The 19637-nt window shown below is 47.0% G+C and overlaps 1 protein-coding gene across 2 annotated transcripts in view; it reads left to right on the top strand.

Moving 5' to 3' along the window:
• Positions 1–9268: 9268 nt before the first annotated feature.
• Positions 9269–19637, top strand: part of Rasgef1c (RasGEF domain family member 1C) — a 75086-nt gene continuing 64717 nt past the window's right edge. Inside the window, exon 1 of one of the 2 annotated variants that reach the window (XM_021177347.2) lies at positions 9269–9394. Coding sequence is in view for 1 of the 2 variants with exons in the window: in XM_021177346.1 (XP_021033005.1) it covers positions 10085–10087 (3 nt within the window). In the remaining variant the exon portion in view is untranslated. Of the gene's footprint in view, positions 9395–9587; positions 10088–19637 lie in introns of those variants that run through there. The other variant, XM_021177346.1, reaches the window with a different exon arrangement.

Below are 19637 nucleotides of genomic sequence, written 5' to 3' on the forward strand. Positions count from 1 at the left end.
TTAAAAATCAAAAAAAAAATAAGATGAGACTGCCATTACAGTGCCTTATATCCACCCACTTGTACATACATGCACAATACATATGTGCGTGTGTAAACTATGAGGCACACGAAAATGCAGAAGAGAGAAGCCCCTTTCAGGCAGCCAGAGCCCCAAGTCTAGAAACAGGCATGAACTGGATGAAGGCCCAGAACACTGCTCCCCAGGAAAACGCTTCCCTCTACCCAAGTCAAAGCTGACCCTTCGCAAATGTGTAACAACACATGACTCCTCAGCTATGCTGGGATGTTTCCCAAGGTCCCCAGCTGCACACACCCTGCCCATCCTTCATCCCCACACTCCACTGTGTGCCATTCTGTTTCATCACATGCCCTCTGAGTATCTATCTCTTTTGTTCTGGATCTTTGGCTAGAGGCAGAACCATACACAAGACCCATCACTCCTATCCCAACAACCAAATAATCTAGTGTTAGTGGATATGGTCAACAACAGTATCAGTTCTTGGCCCCAGCTGGGGATGACTGCTGGGCCCCAGCTGGGATGTCTTCTGGGTAGGTTACGTCGGGAAAACTAATATAGGAGGCTTACACCTGATCTAGAAGATGGAATTCCCCCTTCCTCCTCCTCCTCCTCTTTCTCCTCCTCCTCTTTCTCCTGTCCCTCTTCCTCTCCTCCTTCTTCTTCTCCTTCCATCCTCCTTCTCCTCTTTCTCCTCCTCCTCTTTCTCCTTCTTTTTCTCCCCCCCCCCTTTTTTTGAGACAGGAGTGTAGCCCAGGCTGGCCTAGAACTCATGAGCCTCCTGCCTCTGCTCTCAAGTGCTAGGATTACAGTGTGTACCACCATGCCCTCAACACAGATCCCTTTCTAAGTCAAAGAAAGACTTAGGGAGGGAGGGAGGGTGTAGCCCAGTTGGTAGAGCATTTGAACCATCCTATGCAAGCCCCTAGGTTCAATCCCAGTTACAAGAATTGTATATAGATCCACACACGACATCAATATACCTGGTGTCAGCAGACTACAAACCACATGGTTATGAACGGATATGCTTTCTATAGAATGGCCTTCTCTCTGAAATATAACGTATATATGAGAAATTGGACAGACATCAAGCGGATGGCTCAGTCAAGTTTTCCAAACTGAGCTCAGCTGTATACACAGAACCACCCAAATCTCCACAGGAAACGTCATATGCCCTGCAGGCTCCCTCGTATCCCATTTCCAGTCACAGACCCTCAAAGTCACCCTTCTCCCATCCTTAGCCGTAGAGTTCCCTGGGCTGAGCTCCCAGCTTGATAGGTAGGTCCTCATTTCTGAGTCTCTCCACGTTATTGAACAGTTGTAAGTCCTACCCTCCTTGCTGCTACATCCGACAGCATAATTGACTTATCCTTTTTGCTGATAGGCACTTGGATCATTTCCAGGTTGAGACTGTGGCAAATGGTGCTGTGCTAAGCATTTCTGCGCGTGTCTTGGGGGCACGTTTCTCCGATGGGAACAGGACTGCTGAGTCGGGGGATATTCCGCTTTACTGCTGTATTAGTTTTCTGTTGCTGCCATAACAAATGGCAGCGAATGTAGACCACGTTCAGAGCAACCATGATTTATCAGCTCATACTTCTGTGGTCCAGAACCCCCAGATTGGCTTAGGCGCTGTCTTTGCTGTAGGACACATGACAAAGGTATCAGCGGGTTGGCTTTCATAGTGAGGAGGGAGTCTGGGAGGCACATGCTTCCTCCAGGAGCATTGGCAAACTTCAGGCCTGGGTACTTGTGTGATGGAGGTCTCTAGCTCCTTGCCACTAGCTAAGGGAAGTTATCTTAAGTCTTCTCTTTCTAGTCTTTACAGGTGGTCCCTGCAACTCAGAGCCAGCAGTGCAGTTCAAAGCTCTCTCTACGACTCTCTGCCACATCCATTCTGCTTTGAGGAGTTCGTATGATTGAGCTGGGCCCATGGCGACAGTCCAGGCTAATCTCCCTGATTTCAGTCCTGGCAATTGTACATCGCTATGGTCTTTTTTGCTATATAATACAACCAGTTCACAGGCTCCGGGGATTAGAATCTGTGAAGGGTCAGTGCTCAGCAGCTTCCAAAATTATCCTTCCCCGTTGTGTCCCACTAGTGCGGAATGAACACCTCTGTAACCCTCCACACCTCCATCCTTGTCATGACCAGATTAACCAATCAAGTAAGGCATCTTACCTTCTGCTTTCTCTTTCCAGTGGGTGTGCAGTAGCCCCCATGTAGCTCAGATCACAATTCCATGATGGCTCCTATGGTTTGGATCTGGAATGTTCCCTAAAGACCAGTGCTTGGCTGGCAGCCTGTGTGCTACTGGGAGGTGGTAATGGAGTCTCCAGGAGGTGGGGCACAATGTAAGTCAAATCATTTGGGGCATGCTTTTACAGTAGTCATTAGAACCCCAGCTCCTTCCTATCTTTATGCTTCCTGGATGCCAAGAGGTAGAGGCAGCTTCCTCCTCCACATGTATCTACCATGATGCTCAGCTTCACCACAGTCCAGAGCAGGAGGACCAAATGACGATGGGCTGACATCTCTGAGACGATAAGCCAAACAAACCTTTCCTCCTTTGAAGTGATAGTCTGTAATGTCACAGCATTGGGACACTGAGTAACAATAGCCTGTAATGTCACAGCATTGGGACACTGAGTAACAATAGCCTGTAATGTCACAGCATTGGGACACTGAGTAACAATAGTCTGTAATGTCACAGCATTGGGACACTGAGTAACAATGATTTCAAGTTAATACTCTTTCATATATTTATTGACATGTAAACAACCTTTTGTGAAATTCCTTTTGAGGATTTATATTTAATTTTCATTATGTATGTGTGTTGTGTGTGGATATGCGCATGTGGATGTAGGTACCTTCAAAGTCCAGAAGAGGACATCAGATCCTTTAGAGCTGGAGTTGCAAGCAGTTGTGAGTACTGCCCGATGTGGGTGCTGGGCATGAAGCTCAGGTCCTCTGCACTGGAGGTACGTGGTCTTAACCCCAGAAAAATTCTCTTTCAAGCCCTTTACCCATCGTTTTTCAGAGATCTCAATGAAATATTTTTTATTTTTAATCAATTTCCTCTCTTTTTCTGTATCATATTTTCATTGTTATTTTAAATGCCTTGTTTGCTCACTCCAGTGTCTGGACTATTTTGAATTACACTTGAGATATATATATATATATATATATATATATATATATATATATACACATATATATATACATATATATATGTATACATATATATATATACATATATACATATATATATATACACATATATACACACACAAATCATTATTATATATATAAATAAACACATATATATACACACATATGTGTGTGTGTGTGTATCACATCTATGGTAGTCTGTCTTGTATTTTATTTAATTTTTCTTCCTCCTCTTCTTCTTCCTCTTCTTCTCCCTCTTTTTCCTCTTCTCCCTCTTTTTTCCTCTTCTTCCTCTTCTTCTTCCTCCTCCTCCTCTTCTTCTTTTTCTTCCTCTTTTGTGCTGGTTGTTGAGCCTATGTTAATCAAGAGCTCTAGCAAATGCACTGTATCTCCATTCCTATTAACTCTTCTACAGTGCACTAAACATTGAGGTTTCTTATTTGTTTGTTTAACTGCAGATTCTCTCACTGGTGGCCGCCCCCTCCCTCCCTTCCTTCTGTTTGACACACTGGAGTGGGTGGATTACCTCAGTCTAGTCAAGCATTGGTGCCAGTCTGAATGAACCCAAGTGCTCTGCTTCCAGAGCCTCTAAAACCTCAACTGAAGGAAACAGAGCTTTGCTCACGGAAGAGTTGTCCTTCACCCACACACCCTCAAAATTGGACTACTGTCTTGTTGTGGAAATAGGCCTTCTTTTGGCAACCCTGTGTCCATAGTCTCCAACTTTGCTGCTTTACCTCTGCAAAAATTCCAGAGTCTTTGGTGGTTTTCCTGTCTCTCTGGCAGTGGTTTCCTGCCAGAACCTAGGATGGGATTCACACGCTCTGCCAGGTTCTGAAGTGCTAAGGGTTCCCACCAGGTGAAAAGTGAGAGTTCAGGGCCAATTCGCTGCCCCTCTGTGGTCTGCATGGGTTGCCTGTTGCATTTTCATGTCCCCTGCCCAGGGTCCTGGTCTCCTAATCCCTGGGAGATAAGAGGATTTAATGCAGCTCTCGGTGTTGAGAAGAGAGATTCTTCACACCCAGCCCTGCAGTTAATTCGCAGGTACATTAGGGAGAATTTAGCCTCAATATCCCAACCCCACACAACACACACCAAATTACTAAAACATGAAACCTTTCCTTCCTCTTCCTCCTCTCTCTCCAGTCCTCCCCCTCCCTTTCCTGATATTTTTATGTGCCCATTTAATGCTATTATGGAAATCTACAATTTGAGATTATTGGCACAAGTCTTGCTATTGGTCATAGTGTGGCTCAAGGCTAGTTTTGAATACAAGCGTAAGAGCATATTAACTTTCAGAGTCTTTGTACTAGTCACACTCTTTAATGCCATGGCAGAATATCTGAAGGGGAAAAAAAACAACTTTAGGGGAGTAATTATTTATTCAGTATCAAGGTTTTGAGGATTCCGGGAAGTTCATGGTTACTTAGTCCTTTGCACCTGGCAGAACATTTATAGTGCAGGAGCATGCTCACCTCATGACAGACAGGAATATGATGGACAGACCAATGGACAGATAATGGACAGACAAACAGTTGGGAGGACTTTGTGGGAGCAGACTAGGACTCTACCATAGCCTTCAAGGTGCGAGTGTTTGGATTATTTTTAATGTCACCAATCTCTTTAACAACCACACCCTTCTTGTCCTCAACTTTAAACATGCTTCTTTCTGTGGCTAGACCACACATTTTCTCCATCTTTCTTTTTTCTTTTCTATTCTATTCTTTCTTTATTTATTTCTTTCTTATTTACTTACTTATTTATTTTTAGATATGGTCTCTCTGCATAGCCCTGACTGTCCTGGAATTTATTATGTAGACTAGGCTTCAAACTCAAGAGATCCTCCTGCCTCTACGTCTTGAGTGCTGGCATTAAGGGGGTGCCCCATCTTGCCTAGGCAGGATGTATATTTTCAAATATTTTTTACTCCTGATTCTCATTGTAAATGTGGCTAAAAGCAGCGAGTAACAACCATGCCACAGTTTGTACCTGTGCTGTGTTTACAGTTCCTCTGGAAAGCCAGACCTAGTTCCAGAGTCCTCTCAACTACTCAGGGAGCGGAGGCAGGAGGACTGTGAATTTAAGATTTTTCTGGAGCTACAAAATTAGTTCAAGACCAGCCTGGACAACTTAGTGAAACCCTATGTCTTAGTTTAGGTTTCCATTGCTGTGAACAGACAATATAACCAAGACAGTGCTTATAAAGGACAACATTTAATTGGGGCTGGCTTACGGTTTCAGAGGTTCAGTCCATTATCAAGGCAGGAAGCATGGCAGTGTGCAGGTAGACATGGTGCTGGAGGAGTGGAGAGTTCATCTTCATCCAAAAGTAACCAAGTGGAGACTGTCAAAGCTCCCACAGTGACTTCCTCCAATAAGGCCACAGCTATTCCAATGAGAACACACCTCCCTGTGGGCCAAGCATTCAAACTCTTGAGTGTATGAGAGAGTTGAACCATTATACCCTATCTAAAAAATAATGTTTTAATGGGAAAAAGGATTGTGGATAGAGTTCAATGGTAAGGTACTTAGTTAGTATGCACAAGGCCTTGGGTTCAGTCCTCAGCATCTCCAAAAGAAAAAGAAAAAAAGAGGGAAGGAAGGAGGGAGGGAGAGAGGGAAAGGGAGAGGGAGAGGGAGGGAGGGAGGGAGGAAGAGAGAGAATCTGTTTTGTTACCTTTAAACTCTGTCTCCCATAAAGTCTCAGGAGGTAGAAATATACAGAGAAGTCCTTTGCCAGACTACAGCATGAGCCACCTTGGTCCAGTTCCCAGCACACTGTGCCTGTGCCTGTCTGAAGTCTCACGAGCAGTCTTCTGCTGTCTGTGTTCCCAATGGGGTTCTGATCTCCCGAGTTCCCACCATAACTGCCAGTTAAGATGAGCATACAACACTTCAGAGCTCTCTAGCCTGCTTTTCCAAAGTCTTTAAATTTCCCCCACAACCACTTCCAAAGGCCTGAAGACCTCATCACCAGGGTTAGCAACAGCAAACACTCTTTCTCATTATCACAAACAAGCGGATGGCAACAAAAGGGAAGGGATTACTCGTGTCAGTCCACGGTTTCTGAAGGTTCAGGCCATGGTCACTTTGTCTTTGGACAGAGCATCATTGTGGCAGGAGGGTGTGATGAGGAACTTGACCTCATAGCAGGCAGAGGAAGAGGACCTGACCTGGGTCCTGGAGTAACCTGCGAATGAATGCCTCAGTGGTCTATACCTCTGGCTGGGTTCTTCCTCTTCAGATGTCACAGCCTCCAAAGTAGGACCAGCATCTGGGAACCAAGAGACTGACATAATGGGGAACGTGTCAAGTTAAACCACACTAAGAGGCAGTCAGTATTACCCATTACAAGGAGGCAGGCTTCTGCCCTGGAAAAGCATGAGGACCAGTATCTAGGACTCAGGCCTGAGCATCTCTGTGCTTCTGATTCTACTTATAACCATAGATGTGCAAATAGCCGTGACCCAACAAGGATGCAGAAACTGCTCTGACCCTGGACTCAACCTCAGACATGCACAAACTGGAAAAGGCACTGCCTGTGGCTTAGTGTGGTGGAGGAGGGAGGTGACTGGGCTTCAGGTAAGACCTACAAGAATCTGGGTGTTCCAATAGGTATTTTGAAGAAGGCAGGTTCTGTGCCCTCTGTAATCTCAGCCATCTGTATTCAGTACAGTTCCCACAGAGTCTCCAGGAAGACAGGCTTTAGTTGGCCGTGATGGTCACCATCCTAACAATACGTCCTTTATGAGTTGTCCCTCCTTCCCTGCTCTAGCCCTGGCTCCCTGGAATCTCCTTCCACCTCGGCAACCTCCAGTCTTATCTCAGGCTCCATTGCCAGGATCCCATCTGAGATAGCATCCTTTAATTATAGGCTAGCATCATGATGGTACTAGGAACCCATTCTACCTATATCCAGATCCATGCTTACTCTACACATACCACACACACACACACACACACACACACACAGAGAGAGAGAGAGAGAGAGAGAGAGAGAGAGAGAGAGAGATGCACACCTCATGCTTGGTCACATACATAATGTACATGCAGATGCACCACACACCGCACACATATCACACCCAAGGGTTCTACATGCATGTGTAGAGTATAAACACCACCATTAATCACATACTGCATACATTTAGCACATGTAGACCCATACTGCACATATATACACATATGGGCACTCTTGCTTCCTCCTCCCAAGTCTTCACTCATACTCTGTGGGAAGGCAGAATCCTGGTGTGTAAACAATAAGAGATTCTCTCTCTCTCTCTCTCTCTCTCTCTCTCTCTCTCTCTCTCTCTCTCTCTCTCGCACACACACACACACACACACACACACACACNCACACACCTCCTTGTAGCTGACTGTAGCGTAACTTTCTCCTAGTGCTCTCTGTCTGCCCTTGTAGTAACGTTAGAGGGCTTTCAGCAGACCCAAGAATGGACAGTTTATGGGCTCTGCTTATAAAGTGCATTGGCTGGAGCCCAAAGTTCTGTCGTCTTTGTTCTTGCATTTTATTGGTGATCCTGTTTGGCCACCTTGCAGGCTGTCAGGCTTCCCTGAGTCACCTGATGCATTTATGCCAAGGCTGAGACAGAATGCTGCTTGAGGACCTGCACAGGGTGTCTATGGCCACTGAAACCCAAGGGTCTCCTTTTACCTCAAGGACCTGATTCCAGAGTGCACTCACTAGCTGTCTTCAGGACTTTCCCAAATTTTCCTTTGGCCACACAGCCTCGCCACCTTCTGGGAAAGGGCTCCTCAGCAAACCTCACAAATACTACCTACCCAACAGCCACCCATGGGAAATTTCCCCCTCACCAACCCAGAATCGCCCACTCCTCTCTCAAGTTCTCCTGTCCTGTATCACTAAGCCCTGTGGCTTTTCCTTTCTTGTATCTGTACCATTCACTGACCCTGTCTAGGGTCTGTGCTTCTCAGCTCTCCTCTGCCTGCCCCGTCTACACTGGTTCCTGCTGCTTGCTTCTCCCTCTTATGTCCTCTCAGTGACAGCCTTGTGGGATGAACTTTTGTGGTCCAGACCACTGTGAATGGGAGATGCAGTTCGGAAAACCAAGGCAGGGGGCTTCTTAGGAGCCAAGGTAGTCGGGAATGTACCATCTCCTCTTGCTGGAAATGCTTTGGGCAGAACTGGGGCTAATTTGTCCCTAGGGCCACAGTCAAGAACACGACCTACCTCTTCCTAGTATTCAGGAGGTTACCCCAGCTCTGCTCCCTTCCACCTTGGCTCCTAGCACTCTCCCCACTGGAGAGTCAAAGACTATGATTTAACTACCCTAGGAATCAACATTGCTTTTTTTCCCCCTATGTTTTAATAACCAATAAACTCCGCTTGAGTGAATTGAGTTGGGTTCCTGCCACAATTCATCAGGAGGTTCTGCCAAAGCAGAAGACAAATGTCCTGACCTCTGCAGTGAGACACGCCTGGATGGAGCCAGGGCAGAAGGTCACCAGGTCCTGTGTTGGCTCCTTCTTTTCACTTAAAATTATGACCGCCCTGCTTTATCTTTCCATGAAACGCGGCTATGCCCCTCACTATAGGGAGGAGGGTGTGTGCAGTCTTCGCCATCCTTTTGACACTTAGCCTGTGCCAATAGGACACCAGGACACAGACCACCCAAAGTTCAGTGGCCGTTGTAGGAGAGGCCAGGACTCAGCCTTGAAGCAAGTGTGACCTGGGTTTCAGGATTCCAGAGGCTGGTCCAAAGAAGAGGTATGGCCTGATGGCAGTTTAAGTGCTGGGGGCTCGGGGACCAGGCTTGGGAGAGGACCACAGGAGCAGTTTTAGCACGCGGGACTTCCCTCAAGCGAGGGGAAACGAATCACATTGAGGGTCCCGAGCGCATTCCTGGACATTGGGTCTTGATCCCGGGAGCTGGGAGCAGAGGAGAGGCTTGGGCAAGGCGACGGCATGCGGAGTGGACAGGGAGGGCAGCGGGCAGCGTTGCGTTGCGCTGCGCGGACTCGGGCGGCTCCACCCGCGCTTCCCTGTGCGGCCGCGAGGGGGCTCCGCGCTGCTCCGGCCGGGCCAGGCGCACGGGCGGGCTGCGCGCGGGATCGCGGCGGGCTGCGAGCGGGCGAGCAGGCAGCGCCCGGTCCACGGTGAGCGGCTGCGGCGGGCGCGGCGGGCGCTGCCGATGGGCCGGGCCCGGGCTGCTGGAGCGCCCGGAGCCGGTGAGTAACGCGCAGTCAGGAGACACACCTGCGCTGCGGACAAGGGCGTGCGGGGCGCGGCGAGGTCCGCCCGTGGGGCGCGGCAGCGACGTGGGCGGGGACGGCGGATCGGGCCGCGGGCGGGCACGCGCGGGGCTGACCCGGGGCAAGGTGCGCGCGGGTGACAGTGCGCGTGGCCGGAGCCGCGGCGCGCGTGGCGGGGAGGTGGATGACACTGGGCCGAATGGCGCGGGAGCCCCAATCCGCCCATACACACACACCTCCCTAAGGCGCAGGGCGAGCGCAGTGTCCCGGAGTGGAGGTACCATGCAGTGGCTGGAGGACCGGGACTCAGCAAAGGGCACGCCCCCAGCCACTGGAAGGAGACCACCTCCCTACACCAGCTAGTGGCAGAAAAAAAAAAAAGCCATTCTGGACCCAGAGTCCCCTCCCACATGGGTCTCAGTTTCCCTGACTCTGAAACGGGCACAGCGAAGTTGACCTGCGATCTGCATGGGAAGGGTGACACGAGCCTTGGCCTTTTGGAAACCAGAGGACCTGTGTGCCCATGAGGGTCTGTAGGGTCATGGTATCTACTGGGACTCCATGTGTGTCCCTCAGACAGTGGCAGGAAGCAGGCTCAAGGATGAAGACAGAGAAGCCCTGTCAGAAGTGGGTGCTCTGAACGCCACTGTCTGCCCAGCAGCTTAGATGGTAAGGTGGTGGGGTCCCTTGCACTCCAATTGACCCCCTCCTGAGGCTGTAGGGCAGGTAAGAGAGGCCAAGAAGGGTCCTGGGAAGACCCACCTGATGGGCAGGGCTGTCCACTTCACAGTCAAGAAAACAGACTCAGAGGGATGAGAGGACTTGCTCTCATGAAGTGACAAAGGCGAGGTTCCAGCTCCTACCCCAGCCACTTTGTCAGGTGCTGTAAGAATGCTGTGTTCACTGAACACCTACTGTGTGCAGCCAGCTCCCTATCCTGAGCACTGTTTCCACACTGGTGTGAGGGCAAGGGAAAATCTGAAGTCATTTCAGAAGATCATCTCTAGGAGGACAATAAAACGGGGTAATGGGCTGGAGAGAGGCAGGTATTGGGACGGAGCCTGGGCCTGGCCAGAGAAGGTACCTGTCCTTGGCTAGAGACCTCTGTGCAGTAAGTCAAAGATGGAGCCTGGAGCCCGTGGGAAAGGGTTGAACAGGTGCAACATACGGATGATGTGTGGGAAGGGCTTTGAACCGGATAAGTCAGCAGAACTGAGGCTTGGATGTTCTTCTGGGTGCAGTAGTCCTCGGAGGTTTGGAGTTTGACTTGTAGAAGGAAAGGTTTAATGGCAGAGCTGTGCAGGAGGCAGAGAGGAAGCAGGGTTAGAGTGGCCAGGCAGAGAGAACTCAGACTGGCCTAAGAGATCAGAGGTGTGGAGATATTTGAGAGGGCTGTGCCCACCCACCCCTGGCGGCATAGCTTCTTAAAGGCCTTCATCCTGGCAAAACCAGAGCCACAAAGAGGCTTATAGCAAGTTGAGGGGCTCAGGTGGAAAGGGAGCCTGGTTTTAATTCAAGTGCTTTCCCAGTCTGGTCCAGCAGGGGGCGCGTGATTGCGGGCTGGGTTGCAGAAGTCCAGTCCGGGTGCTTGGGCTAGACTCAACTTGTGGAATCTTCTGACTTGTCATCAGGTGTCTCAGAGGGCTGGCCCACCACTCACATTTGTCCTTAACCAAACCTGGAATAGGCCGTTTTCCAAAGAGGCTTTTATTCCCTTAAGTGGAAGCTGAGAAGCCTAGAAACCACCTTCTAGGTTCGGTGTGCCCATGACTGTCCTGGTGCCGCTGAATCTAGACTTTGTCAGGGAGTCCCAGCCAAATCGCTTTTAAAAACAAACTAAAATTTTATATTTCTGTCTCTTTTCTCACAGTGAGAACCGGATTCCCAAATCATCAGTTATATTTAATTGTTTGCTAAACCGTAGAAGACACACAGATCGTTTCAGAAAGAAACTCCGTAAACCACTCCCCACCCATAACGGCTACCTAAGGTTTCAGTGCCGTTGAGCGCACACCCAGAGCTCCGTGGGTCGTTTTTCCGCCTGATACAGTTTTGGTTTCATGAGTTTCTAGTTGCATTCAGCCTGGTTTTGCACATCCTTGGTCTTGCAATTTTATTTTTGAATCTGTAAAATATTTTTATGGCTCAAAGGTCACAACTACACAAAAGCTATATTTAGAAGCTATTTAGAAGTACAGCCCATCCCTGTGTCTTTGTCCCTGTCCCATATCAGCAGTAGCCATTTTAAATAGTTCCTAGATGTCCTGTCTATGTTTCTTTTTATCGAAGAAGCCATCTATACATTATATTAGTATCTGTCGCATCCCCCTTTGTACTATGACAAAAATTTTACCTAAAAACCAGCTCTCCCAGTCTATAGAGACCTTTCCAGTTCTTTTTTTCACTACCACATATTACTCTACTGTGTGACTGCACTCTAGGTTATTTTATTTGTGTGCTATGGGTGAACCTCTGATTTTTATTCCAGGCTTTTGATTTTTTCCCCTCTGTCTTTTTAAAATTTTTTATTTTATATGTGTGTGTCGTGTGTGTGTGTGAGTGTGTGTGTGTATGTGTGTGTGAGTGTGTGTATGTGTGTGTGTGAGTGTGTGTGTGTGTATGTGAGTGTGTGTGTGTATATGTGTGTGTGTGTGAGTATGTGTGTGTGTGTGAGTGTGCACTTATGTGGAGGCCCAAAGATGTGCTGGATTCCTTGAAGTTAGAGTTACAGACACTTGTGAGCTTGTGTTTATCTTTAATTAATTAAAATATTTGCTTATTTTATTCATCTTTAGCCAAAGGGAAGAAAAAGTGTATTCGGGATCCTGGTACGGGGAGAGCAGTTGAACAAAAAGCCTCCCCTCTCGCGTTTTCGAGTCTGGCAGAACTCACTGCTGCCACTTGCTATTTCAAAGGTCTCCTAGCTATTCCGGAGTGTTCATGATATGTGGAGTTGGATCATGTTAGTGTGTTCACAGTGTGTGCAGGAACGTAAGTGTGTGTGGGTGTGTGGGCCAAAGGATAACCTTGGGTGTTATTCCATAGGCACCCTCTGTCTTACTGTTCCTAAGACAAACCTAGAGCTTGCCAGTTAATCTGGGATGTCTGGCATGCAAGCCCCAAAGATATGCCTTGTCGGTGCCTCCGTAGTACTGAGATGAAAGGTACGTGCCACTCTGCTTTGCTACCCCCACACACACACAAACACACACACACATACACTCACACATACACACACATACATACATGCACACACTCACACACACATACACACATATTCACATACACACACATACACACACATACATACATGCACACACTCACACACACATACACACATATTCACATACACACACATACACACACATACATACATGCTCACACTCACACACACACTCATACACACATATTCACATACACATACATATATATATATACACATACTCACACACACATACACGTACACACACACATACATACATACACACACACACATATACACACATACATACACAAACACATGCACTCATACACACACACACTCACACACATACATACACACATATACGCCGGGAGTGGTGGCACATGCCTTTAATCCCAGCCCTTGGGAGGCAGAGGCAGGTGGATTTCTGAGTTTGAGACCAGCCTGGTCTACAAAGTGAGTTCCAGGACAGCCAGGGCTACACAGAGAAACCCTGTCTCAAAAAACAAACAAACAAAAAAACAAACATACACACACATACACACACACACACATACACATACACACTTTAAGAGACTGAGTTCCAATACTCCGCTCCTTGCGCTTGTAATACAAACACCTCACCAGCTTGGTTTTCTCCTCAGCCACATTTCTATATTAGCTTCTGGAAAGTGGACACCTTTAGGCAGTTAATCATAGGAATCATGGAGGTTTTCTGTCTCAAGCTCGCTTCCACTGGGGAAGCTGTCCTTGAACAGGCTCTTTACATTTCCTTATCCAGGAGAATTCCACCTGGCTCGTTGTTGTTATAAACATTTCTCCCTTCCATTGTATCTCCTAGCTGGCTGTTACCTCTGCACATGGTCTGTTTCCTACTGTTGTTGGTTTGTTCGTTTTGATTGTAATTGCGCTGTAGATAGCTTGGGTATCTACACCTCAACAATCTCACTTTGCTTTACTAATTTTCAGGTATTTATTGCTTCCATCTAATTGACTAGCTAAACACATTCAGTTGGGGCTAGAGAGACAGCTCAGTGGTTGAGAATGCCTCCGCTCTTCCAGAGGACACAGGTTCAGTTCCCAGCACCCACAGCAGGTGGCTCAGAACCCCTGTAATTATCCTAGCTCTAGGAGACCCAGTGCCCTCTTCTGACCTGTGTGGTCACCTGAGTGCACATGCACACAGAGACACATGAACAACAAACAAATCCCTCGGATTCAGAATTAAATCTTGGATGCAATGTGTGTCTTTACCTTGCCCTAAGGCTAGGGAAGATGGGGAAGGAGAAATGAAGGAAATGCATTTGTTCATTTTCTGCTTCTTTATAGAATACCAAACACTGGGTGGACTGTAAACAATAGCTGTTTATTTGGTTCATGGTCTGAAGGCTAGAGAGTCTGCAATGAGGGGACTGTGTCTGTAAGGGCCATTGTGACTGATAATCCCACAGCAGAAGGAGGAAAGATCACACACACACACACACACACACACACGAGAGAGAGAGAGAGAGAGAGAGAGAGAGAGAGAGAGAGAGAGAGAGAGAGAGAGAGACTTTTCTAATGACCCACTCTAGAGATACCTAACTCATCCTATAAGAATGACAGCCCAGGCTGGAGAAGATGGCTCAGCGGTTAGGAGCACTAACCAAAGGTCTGAATTCAAATCCCAGCCACCACATGGTGGCTCAAGACCATCCGTAATGAGATCTGACACCTTCTTCTGGAGTGTCTGAAACCGGCTACAATGTACTTTTAAAAAAAGAATGACAGCTCATTTGTAAGAGCCGAACACCCATAGTTTTGTTGTTGTTTTTTAAATTGGGTCGCCTACCTCCTTTTTGTCTTAATGATAGGGTCTCACTATGTAGCCCTGGATGGCCTGGGACTCAATCTGTAGACCAAAGTGACCTCGAACTCCCAGAGATGCACTTGCTTCTGCCTCCTTCATGCTGGGAGTAAAGACACGTGTCACCATGCCTCCCCCCAGGTCCTACCCTACACATGCAGTACTGAGGGTAAAGTTTCTGACATTGTGACACTGACACAAGCCATCATTCACACCTATTGTACTGGAAATGCTTTTATTGAATCGTGTATTCTTACAGCAGGATGCTATTTCTCCTTGGCACTGTTGGGACATTGAGCCACATTAGGGGATTCCCTAATGCCAGATTTGGGACAAAGGTGAAGTAAATATACTTGAATCTTAGTTGTCAGCCACCCCTGCCTTCCTGAAACCAATCCCACTCGGCCATGCTGTATTCTGCTTTAACGTGGTTGTATTGGTTAGCTATTGCTGTGTACCGCTGTGTCAGCAGCAATTGGATTACAGCAGCATATGTTTGTGATAGCTCAGAGCTGGCTCAGAGCAGGCGCTGGCCAGAGTGGAGCCCCGTGACCTACTCACCTCACATTAGGTCCCTCCTCCTGCATTGGAGAGCCAATCAACATACAACCTCTGGAAGACACCTTCGGCCTTCAGTGGCCACTCACAGTTTCCAGGAGTCATGTCCAGGTCCTTGTCACATGGGAGCCTACACCATGGCCACTTACTCTACTAAGATAGTGATGAAAGATCACGGGGCAACATCCAGACAGAGCAAAACAGCCACATCGCATAACCATGGACACAACTTTCTATCACCTTTGATGTGATTCACCAGTTAGGGGAAAGCAAAAATTCCCACCCACTCTCCAGGGCAGGGCTTGCAAGAAAGGGATGATGGTTGGGCGCTATAGAGTGGGCCGCTGTGGAACTCAAGGTCAGATTGCTAGTGTCTGATTTTGCTAGAGGGCCTGGTGTCATGCCTTGCTTGGGCCATGCTTAGCTTGTGACAGTTTCTTTAAGAAGAGAGCATAACCAGTCTTTCTTGGTTTTGTCCTCTCTGTATCCCTGATTCTTGACGGACTGGTTGGCTGCTTGTAAAATACTTGGATTTCTTTCCTAATCTCCTTAAGACACATGTGAACTTGGAGACATCACCAGCCTCAGTACTTGAGAAACTTCATAAAGAATGGTGTACTCTGTCTCCATTTACCTTTAAACAAAACAAAACAAAACACTGTGGGATATTTGCCATGTCTCACTGCCCACAATTTATTTTTACTGATCGAATTAAGGGTGTTACTGGAATACGTGTGCCACTTGAAAGCCAACATTCAAGAGACTCGAGTCAGTACAAAGGAATCGGGCAGTTTAGGGAGCAGTTCCTAAAGATAACGGAGAGCTGCTTCCTCAAAGCTCCATCCAGACTCCTCTGGTCTCAAGGATAGAGCAGTGGTTCTCAACCTTCCTTATGTTGCAACCCTTTAATGCAGGTCCTCATGGCATAGTGACCCCCAACCGTAAAATTATCTTGTTGCTACTTTATAACTGTAAATCTGCTAGTTATGAATCATGCTGTAGAAAACTGCTCTGCAGGATATCTGACATACAACTCCAGAATGGTCAGAACCCACAGGTTGAGAACCACTGCTTTATAGGGAGGAAAAGGCAGAGGGATGCAGGGATCTTTGACCTCCTGGCTTTTATTTCGTTGGTTGGTTTCTGTTTGTTGTTGTTCTGTTTTGTTTTGTTTTGTTTGGTTTGGTTTGGTTTTTGAGGCAGGGTTTCTCTGTGTAGGCCTGGCTGTCCTGGCACTTGCTTTGTAGACCAGGCTGGCCTTGAACTCACAGAGATCCGCCTGCCTCTGCCTCCCAAGTGCTGGGATTAAAGATGTGCTCCACCACCGGCCTTTGTCATCCTTTTTGTCCTTCATCCTCTTGGGAACATTAGCTGCAGCCATACCTTGTGTTTGTTGACTCTGCTGAGGGCTGCTGCACAGGGCGTCAGTATTCTAAGTTCTGTAAATCTGACACAGGAATCTCAGCATTTTAACCGTGTGTAAACAGGGGCTTCTTCTCCGGGTTTAGGATGCCAAGCAGCAAGCAGCAAGGGCATGTAAACCCAAAAGAATTAAGATGGGGGTGGGGAGAACAAAGAACTGCTAATGACCCGCAGACACCCTCCTGTTCATTCTGGGTCCCCCAGATGAAGCCACCACTGCTCTGAGCAGCCCCCTGGACTCTTGTCAGTCTCTCTTCAGTTGTCTCAGGGCCAGCGCTCCCCTGCACAGAGCGAGCAGCTGTTGAGTATTCATTCACAAAGCTGTGCGTTTGCAAACATGAACACTCCCGAGTGTTAAAGGTGAACTCCTCCATATTTCGCAATTAGCCTGAGACTCTAGGAGAGGCACCGTGGTTCCAGAGAGATTAAGGAGTGTTGATGTGTTGACAGGACATCAGATGTTGGACTGGCCGTGGAGAGAGTGACCTTGTCCTTCCATTATAGATTTGAAGGGAGCCCCAGACGTGTCAGCCTCCAGCCAACAGCATCTGGCTGTATGTTTGCTGCTGGTACTGGGTCGTAGGAAGCCTAAATGATGCTCAGGAGCGTTTACACTTCAATGTTGCTTTGCAATTTGAGTATCTACTCCCTGCTATGCTCTGTGCAGGGTGCCAGGGCCTTGTGAGGGTTATTTTATGAGAATGGACGTGTGTAACAGGGCAAACACATGGTAGAGAAATCCCCTTGGGGAAAGGTTAATAAAATTGGTCAACTCCTTGCAAGACTAGCCACAAGAGACACATGTATACATACATACATACATACATACATACATACATACATACATACATACATACGGACAGGCAGACAGACAGAGCAAACAGGAGTGAGAAAGAACAGGTGACCAATATCAAGAACAAAAATGGGAGACATCATTTCAGATTTTACAGAGAGAGAGAGAGAGAGAGAGAGAGAGAGAGAGAGAACGAGAACAAGGGGTTTTTAGAAGCATACCAAGACTTTAATACTTTAGGTAGAATGGACAAATGCTTTTAAAAGTTACAGCTTATAAAAAATAACACAAGAGAAAACCTGCACAACACTGCTTTTTCATTAAAGAAATTGAACTTATAATTAAAATTCTCTCTAGACAGAAAATGTCAGGCCCAGGAGCCTTCTACAGTGAATTCTATCAAATATTTAAGAAAGGAACTCCATCACTCCTTCATTTTGTCAGTAAAAATCAGTATGTCTGGCAATTCAAATACTGACAAGGATGTGGGTGATGGAGACCCTTAGCATCTTTGGGCAGGGGTGGGCATTTCAGGAACCAGTTTGTAAAACCACTTAGTGAAATTGGTCCTGACTGCATATACCTGCAAGGCGGTAGTCCCGCTCCCGGGATGTCTGTCCACAGGAGAACTGTGCATGTCAGTTCCCATACCTGGCTGGCCACAGCAACAACTGGAAACAAAAAGTACTTATACATGCATTGTGTTAGATTAAAAAGTAATGCACAGAGGATGACACCATATCTGTAAGATCTAAAAGCCAGCTCTATAAGGTAGTGTTTAGAGATGCCTACTTCTGAGAGAAAATGTCGAATAGATAAATGAGTTTTTAAAAGTTTCACCTAGCAAAATATACTGATAGCTTGACCTTGTCACACCTCTGTCATGACAGCATGTCATTTGCCAGAAGTATAAATATAATTCTTGTTCATAAAAAAGTGCTTTATTATAAGGAGCTGGGAAGATGGCTCAGTGGGTAGAGTGCTTGTTGTTCAAGTATGAAGACTGAGGTTTGAATCTCCAGCACTGAGGTGAAGAAAACACAGTCAGGTAGAGTTGTCATGCCTGTAACCACAGTATTTCAGGATGGAGATGGATGGATGGATCCTGGGGAGCTCACTACCCAGACAGCCTAGCGGGAAAGGGGAGCAGCAGTGTTAGTGGGCTTTGTGGTCGGTGCAAAACCCTGTTCCAAGGAAATGGGGCAAAAACCATAGAGGAGGGCACTCAGTATTTGCTTCTGGCCTCCACACATGCACACGAGTACAACACACACACTAATTAACCAACCAATTTCATTTAATTTAAAAAGTTTTAGTGTCCTATACTTTAGATCTGGGCTAGGGCATAGATGACCTCTGCCTAGTCTTATCTCAACTTGACACAAGCTAGAATCTTTCTACCCCAACTTGCTTTCTGGTCACGGTGTTTCTTCGCAGCAGTAGAAACCCCAGCTAAGACAATGCCTGATAATGATTGTGCTTGAATGGCCAGAAAGCCCCTAGGTTTCTAATTTGCTACTGTGATTCATGAGTTAGGGTAGGCATTCACATAGAATATTGTGTGACATGATCCTTTCAACAAGCAAGGCTCGACTGTCCCTCGTCCAAGATACCTGAAACCAGAAGTTCATATGATTAGAGGAATTTTTTTGATGAGGTGGCATTATTTACATATACGTAATGAGCCATGGTAAGAATAGCATCCAAATTGAAACAGGAAATTCTGGTACCACTCGAACACATAGCTAAAAGGTCATTTTATACCGTATTTAAAATGCGCCTTCATTTTGACTGCACCTGTTGAATGACATCAGGTGTGGAATTTTCCACTTCTTGTTTGGCTGGTGCTCTAAAAGCTTTAGATTTTGGAGCAAACCACACTTCAGACTTCTAATCCATAATAAAACATCGAAGTGAGTCCCCACCTCTTCCCATCTCTCTGTGGACTGTTCTCACTTTGGATGCCACTGACTAATGAAGCCACATGGCCACAGGGCCTCTCTGCAAGTAAGCTTTGAGTGTAGACCCAAGGTGTTCCCAGGTGGGTGTGTCAGGGCGGGGCAGGGGGGAGGAGTTGCAGTGGTGGATTACTTTAAAGGAAGCTGATATGGGGGTATGATGCCCCAGCTGTCCTCAAAACTCAACCCAAATATGTGTGTGTGAGGAAGGAAGGAGTGATGAGTTCTAGCATGGAAGACTTCAGTCTCGGTACCCACTCTGCTTCAAACATGGGGCCACTCTACCATCAATATCCTGAATGGCTGGGGTGAGGTGGTATGTCAAATGTGCAAGGCTCCAGGTCTTCTTTCTTTTTTACCTCTAAAATATTTATTATTAGATTGGCTTATTAGTATTCATTTATGGGCTGCAACATTGTACTACTACACACATACACAGT

Source organism: Mus caroli, chromosome 11 (assembly GCF_900094665.2).
Source record: "Mus caroli chromosome 11, CAROLI_EIJ_v1.1, whole genome shotgun sequence".
NCBI classification, from domain to species: Eukaryota; Metazoa; Chordata; class Mammalia; order Rodentia; family Muridae; genus Mus; species Mus caroli.